General features: G+C 31.1%; 1 protein-coding gene across 1 annotated transcript; it reads left to right on the plus strand.

Moving 5' to 3' along the window:
• The first annotated feature begins 313 nt into the window (after nucleotides 1-313).
• LOC108904843 lies at nucleotides 314-3,956 on the plus strand. The gene is made up of 3 exons (XM_018707540.1): nucleotides 314-422; nucleotides 2,413-2,617; nucleotides 3,567-3,956. The coding sequence occupies exons 1-3, from the start codon at nucleotides 411-413 to the stop codon at nucleotides 3,806-3,808; spliced, it is 459 nt and encodes a 152-aa protein (XP_018563056.1). The 5' UTR covers nucleotides 314-410; the 3' UTR covers nucleotides 3,809-3,956.
• Nucleotides 3,957-6,737: the final 2,781 nt, after the last annotated feature.

Below are 6,737 nucleotides of genomic sequence, written 5' to 3' on the forward strand. Positions count from 1 at the left end.
AGGAGGTCTTGGTCGTTCATTCTCTTGACAAGCCTATTATTAAAATTCTGTTTTTTACAATAATAATAAAACTTTCGAACACTTTGTATATGAATCAGTATGTAAAAGTCACAACATATCTATGACATACGTATACCCTAGTGCTGTGGAATTTCACGTATGTACATAAAATAGAGAGGAAAACACTTTTCAACAGTACTCAGGGCAAATAAGGCAGTAAAAAATTGCTGGGAGCTAATCCGTTTAATTTATAATCCACATTAAAACATAATTTTTCTTATGCAGATACTTAGTAAACCGTATGCATTTATTCCGGGCTCGGCCGTTACGGCAAGGTTGGAAGTCGATATAAAACTGTACGGGATAACTAAGGCATTAGTTCATAGTGTTATAGTCTCGAAGAAGCGAAAATGGCTTCCAAGGTATGTGGTCGTATCAAAGAAAAAATATTTAATTGAACCTTTTGTGTATTACGCGGTATTATATCATTGTAGTGAATGACGGGCTCATTAATATTTATAAATGTTGCATGATTTATGTGTGAAAATAATGGTCGAGAGCAAATGAGGACTTCTGATCTTGTACATAGATAATGACAAATATACATGTTTGATTATATGTGTACCTACGTTGATAAACCATTGATTGAAGGTGTTTCATAAAAAAAGCTGCAACAGTGTTCCTTAACAGCCATAAGTTATGAACAAAAACTTAGTGCTATAAAACAAGTAATTATAAAATATATTATATATACTAGTCACAAAAATTAAGAATATTAAAAAAATTCATATTTTTGGGTGATTTTTAAAGAGCTGTAACTTGGAGGGAAATGGTCGTAAAGAAAATAAAAAAATTAAATTAAAGCTTCATTTTTCTAGTTATTGGATCAGGAGTTATACATTTTTTAGTGTCAGCGGTTTTTGATTAATTATAAGAAAACCAACGAAAAAAGACAATTACAAATTTTTGCTTATCTTTAAAAAGGTGTATGGACTACAACAATTTTTTTTGGTAATTTCACCATAAAGCTCTTCTGAATAATTTAATTCCTTTCAATTTGAGAGGTTGCGGAGCCCTGTACAATGATTTATCTCTGAATTATCGAAGCTCAAAGCAAAAAAGTCATATTTGACTTTGGCAATCAATTAATCGGGAAATAATGATCGTACAGAAAATCCAAGTAGGGCTGTGGAAATTGCAAAGTATTCTCTACAACTTGTAATTATTGACTTTTGATGAAAAAATGTGCACAGACCACTTTAAAGACAAGCAAAAATTTGTAAATATTTTTTCGTTGTTTTTAATCAAAAACCAAAAATTGTACACTCCAGATCCAAAAACTAAAAACATGAAGCTTCAATTTCCTTTTTTTATTCTCTCTATGACTATTTCCCTCTAAGTTACAGCTCATTGAAAATCACCCAAAAGATTAGGATTTTTTTAATATCCCTTAATTTTTGTAACTAGGGTATCTTAAATAAATAAAAGGTATGTTTCCTTTTTTTTTAATTATTTTGAAATGAATAAAAAACGTACTCTTATTTTAAATTGGTAGATATAACCGTCTTTAAAATATTATTTATGTTATGCACTACAAGATATAGTAAAATTACGTTTCAAGAGCTGCAAAAAACAAAAATAATTTTTTGGCATATCATTCAAAGGGCTCAATTTTTATAAAATGCAGTTTGAAGACTATGCTCGTGCACACATTATTTTCTTATTGTTTATTACACTATTTCTTTGACACCCAATTTCCTAGTTCGTTTCTGACAGACTATCTACGAAATGGTGGTCAGTTTTTTAAGTTCATGTACATACATTTTTTTTTATTTGGGCTCATCCTATAAATTGACTAGCTCTTGAAACTAATAATTGAAAATATATTTTTGTTTATAAGTTTTATATTTTTCATTAAATTTGTGTAACATAGAAGAATTATTTAGATTAATTTCTACATGTGCTTAATCTGGGCAAAAAATAATATTTTATTATTATTTTAATTTTTTTAATTTTTCTTTTTTTTATTATTAAGATTTTCGCAGTTTTTTAAATGAAAACGATGTACTTGTTTGATTTCGTACAAACCGTTTTCGAGATAACGTTGTTAAGAATGAAGACACCATGCCATTTTTTACAAATCTTAATATTTGACGTTATGCCATTTGACGTTATGCATTTATTTTGCTAAATAAGTAAGCAATTGTAGTTTACAGGTTTTTATTACTATTAACTTTATGTCAAAAACGATTTGTGTCGATAACAAACAACTAGGTCTATAAATATTTATACAAATACATTAGAAATAGCTTCCAGTAACATAGCTTTGAATTGACTTCCCTGTATGTATTTATTTTTGTCTAATTTTAGGTAATATCTACTTATTGTCAATTTATAAAAGGATAAATTTAGTTCGCAGGAATTCTTCTTCTACTTGCCACAGCGGTCAACGCTGGAATAATTCCAACAGTCGAAGTTCTTCAGGGTCCAGGCAGTAAGACAACACTTTTGGGACCAGATGGTAGCACCCTCTCTGCGGCAGCACCAGGAGGGACAGTTGTGACCAACGATGGTGGAATTGGTCTTGTGGCCGCTGCTCCTGCAATACTTCCTTCAGGTAATACTACATTTTATATATAGCATATATGCCATTATTGTGAATGCTGCAGACTCCTTTTTTGTTAAATTCATTTGTATTTTCATTTTATTTAAATCTTTTATGATCCACGCTCCTAACCATGTTGTTATTTGGTAGTTTATTTAGCAATTGTGAACAGTTTATAGTTTAAAATGTAACTATAAGTTACATTAACTGTAACTATAGTTTCTTTGTCAACCATCCGTAAATCATACCACGTGCCATTTCTCCTCCAATATTTACGATTCCTAAGGCGATAAGCTGCCATTCTTACTCCTCTACCATTCATATTTCTCTTAAGAGTAAGGACATATCTTAATGAAAGACTTCTGACGATAATTGTGTTAGTATATTAGCTTACTTACACAAAATAAAATTAAAAATGTATATCCAAATATTTTTAATATAAAAATACATATCTGATATCGCGAAATTGTTAAATAATGCAATCATTCAAAGGAATATTTTGTATTTCTGTTGTTTTAACATAAAAACAATAGCTATAGAAATATGTTACCACTTACATTTGAATTTAAAGTGAAAATATTTCACCAATAAGGTTTATTTAGTCTGCTTTATCCTTGAAACACGTTTCTTATAATTACCAGCTTCATTGGTGGAAAGGTTCTGACAATATTGTCAAAAGTTGATCTTTTTTCAAAATTTTTCCTATAGGTTGAAAATGGAAAGTATATGGTTCGGCGGTTAAAACATTTTGTATATTATACATATATTGGTTTAAGGTAATAGAATTTTAAATATGTAAATGGGCAACTCAAATTGGAGATTTTCGTTCCTCTTCCAAATATAAAACCAAATTTTTTGAAATTTGTTAATCCTTAATAAAAAATTGTTGACAGGAAAAATGTGCGGTTTACAATATTCCCTTGGCATCTGATAACCTGTTGTTTCTAAAATCAATTCACAGGTCCCGAAATAGTTGTTGCTGGACCAGCGGGTTCCATCGCTACAATTAACACACTTGCGGGACCTGCAATTGTCCCCGCTGCCCTAGCCGCTGCCCCAGCTGCCGTTGTCGCTTCTCCTGCTGCAGTTGCAGCTGTCAGTCCCGCTGCTTTGTTGGGAGATATCGAGAGTACAGATGGTGCCTATGTTCCGGACAATACGGAGCAGCTGTATGACGACGGTTCTTACAAAGAAGAGAAGTAACATGGTACTGTCGATTTATCATTGGACACGCTTATTGTAGACTTAGGAAACTGTGTATGTTATAGTCATAATTTCTGTACTATTCTGTACTATGAAACTAAATAAGTAATAGTTTTAATTTAAAGTAATAAAGGAAATACTGATTAAACTTCCTGCGTTAAAAGATTATTCAAGTTATGATTTCAATTTGTTAGTACATTTTACTAATGGGTTTTAAACGACTAAAAGATCTTTCAAATCAAGAAAAATGAGGAAACATATCTAGAAAGAAACTACATTCACATCATTATTAAGGAATTCTAGTTGTCTTGATTTTTATGGTTTAAACAGCCGTATAATCAAGATATCACTGGAGTTCTTTGTTGCTTCATTGACTTTTCAACAAGTTTATTGAAGAGGGTTGTTGGCCTGATCCTCTGAAGGTTTCTAAGATTTTACCCATTCATAAAAAGGACAATGACGCATTTGACAACTTTAGACCTTTACCATTGTGCCTATTGTATCAAAAGTATTTGAAAATATTGTAAAGGAGAAGTTGGAAGGTAAATCAATATTATCGCCACATCAACACGGATTTAGGAAAAGGTTTTCTACTATTAGAGCTTTACTGGCGGTTTTAGATGGAGTGGTTGAGGGATTAGATAACTGTACTGCAACTTAAGCAACTTTGTGTGACCTTACAAAGGCATTTGACTGCGTTGATGTTGACATATTGCTGCTTAAACTTGGATATTATGGTATTCGTAAGAATGAACTAAAACTTTCTCAGTCCTATCTAACTGGTAGATAGCAGTATGTCTGTGTCAATGGAGCTAGATCCCGTATGCTCCCCACATGAAATGGAGTTCCGCAAGGTTCCGTATTGGGACCGGTTCTTTTTTTAATTTATATAAATGATTTACCTGTTAATATCCGTAACAGTGTATGTATTTTATTTGCTGATAATACGACCTTGCTAATTCCAAGATCTGTGAATTCATAGATATTCTTAACTTGGCTGAAACCTGATTTTCTGCTAATAAATTAAAACTCAATATTTCAAAAACGCAAAACATAACTTTCACCTCTGATAAATAGTGTGCTAAAACGAATTCAGTAAAACTACTTGATATTACTCTTAATCCGTGTTTGAAATGGGGAGATCATATAAACATTCTATGCTCAAAGCTTTCCACTAAAATTTTTGTAATTAAATAGTTGAGACTTTTTGTGGATAACAATGTCATGAGAATTCTGTATTTTTCAATGATACAGAGTCGCTTGTCTTAAGGCTGACTCCAGTAAGGCTCACAAAACGTTTATTATACATAAAAAAGGCAGTCGCCTTTTACCTTTTTGCAGCGGTACCAAACCTTACACCTAGCAATGATTTATTTAAAAAATTTGGGATTCTACCACTGCCCTGTTTGTACTTGTTGGAGTCGTGAATATTAGTACACAAAAATTTGTCGAATCTAACAACTCTGATATACACCAGTACAATACTAGGCATGCCGGAAATCTTATAATTCCTTTTTCTTGAATTGGTATAACCAAGAACAATAATACTATCTATTAGTCTTTATAATAACTTTGACAATTGCTTTAAGTACAAACTAATAAAACAGATGTCATCAAAAGAATTCCACTCATTTGCCAAAAATGATTTATTATCGAATTGTTACTTTTCTGTTACTACTACTTGTTAATGGTTTTTATGTATTTTAATGTTATAACTGAAAATGTTCCTATGAGTGTATATAAATGGTCAATAAATTCTATTCTATTGAAAACAATAATTGCACTGAATAATGTTAACGTTTATATTGTCCTAAAAATAAGTAAAGATTTTTACGCCAACAATTTTATTTACAGGGATTACATAAACTATTTTGCGCCTAATGAGTTCATGATCCATGATTACTATGGATGGAGATAGCAAACTATAATTTCTTGACAAATGTTGCTAAAAAATACAACTTTTTGACAGTGGTCTATTTAGTCTCAGTTGAGACCACGAGCATTTTTTCTCTCAGCTGCGCGGGTGCATCCGCTTTTGTATTCTGCGCACAATTGCATCTAAAAATGGCAAAAATCCAAATTTCACTAAAAAAAGTAAAATTTAGGTCAAAAAATTGTTTGATCATTTTTGCTCTTATATCCTTTCGTACCGCACAGTCAGCGAAAAAATTAGAGGAAATATTGGTCTCAGGTTTTGTTGTTTTATTTTAAATTCCGATATGTTCCATATGGGAACACCGCATATTCACATATTCCGCTATATTTCAGTCGTCGAGTAAATTATAGGAAACATGAACAAAGCAGCAATTACCTTTAAATTAAAGTATGTACAGCGGAATGTAATAACGCTACAGTAACAAGAATACTAGAAATAATCTTGGATGAAAAACATTCTTTTCAGAATATCTATTACATTCTTTGAGAAAAAGGAAATCTCAGACAATAGTTCAACGATTTCTAAGGCGCCTAGAACCCCTACAAGGCACAATAAAGTAAGATACTGAAGGCCAGTGGTTATATTATTTCACAATTTACCTACATAGGTCGTAGGTTGAAAATTCTTTGAAATCCTGAAGAAACTATTTACTACCCAAGAAAACACATGAATATTTCACTTTGAGGATATTAATCTATTCCAAATTAATTTAAAATGTTATCTTTTTAATTGTCGTCATATATTCTTTAATATTTAAAATAAGAGATCTATCTAGATAGTATTAAAGAAGAAATACATACATGTCATATTGAAATTATTAAACAATGTTTATTGTGAGAAATATGCCCTGTTATCGTTTCTAAAAGCTACAAAATCACGTTGTACAGAACTTAATTCAGTCACGATAAAATAGATATCTTATTCCTGCATTATAAGCATTTAACTATTTTTGAAAGAACAATGTTGAAAGTGTTGAGAGTCTATCGAGATTTT

The sequence above is a fragment of the Anoplophora glabripennis genome, unplaced genomic scaffold (assembly GCF_000390285.2).
Source record: "Anoplophora glabripennis isolate ALB-LARVAE unplaced genomic scaffold, Agla_2.0 scaffold8, whole genome shotgun sequence".
Taxonomy (NCBI): Eukaryota; Metazoa; Arthropoda; class Insecta; order Coleoptera; family Cerambycidae; genus Anoplophora; species Anoplophora glabripennis.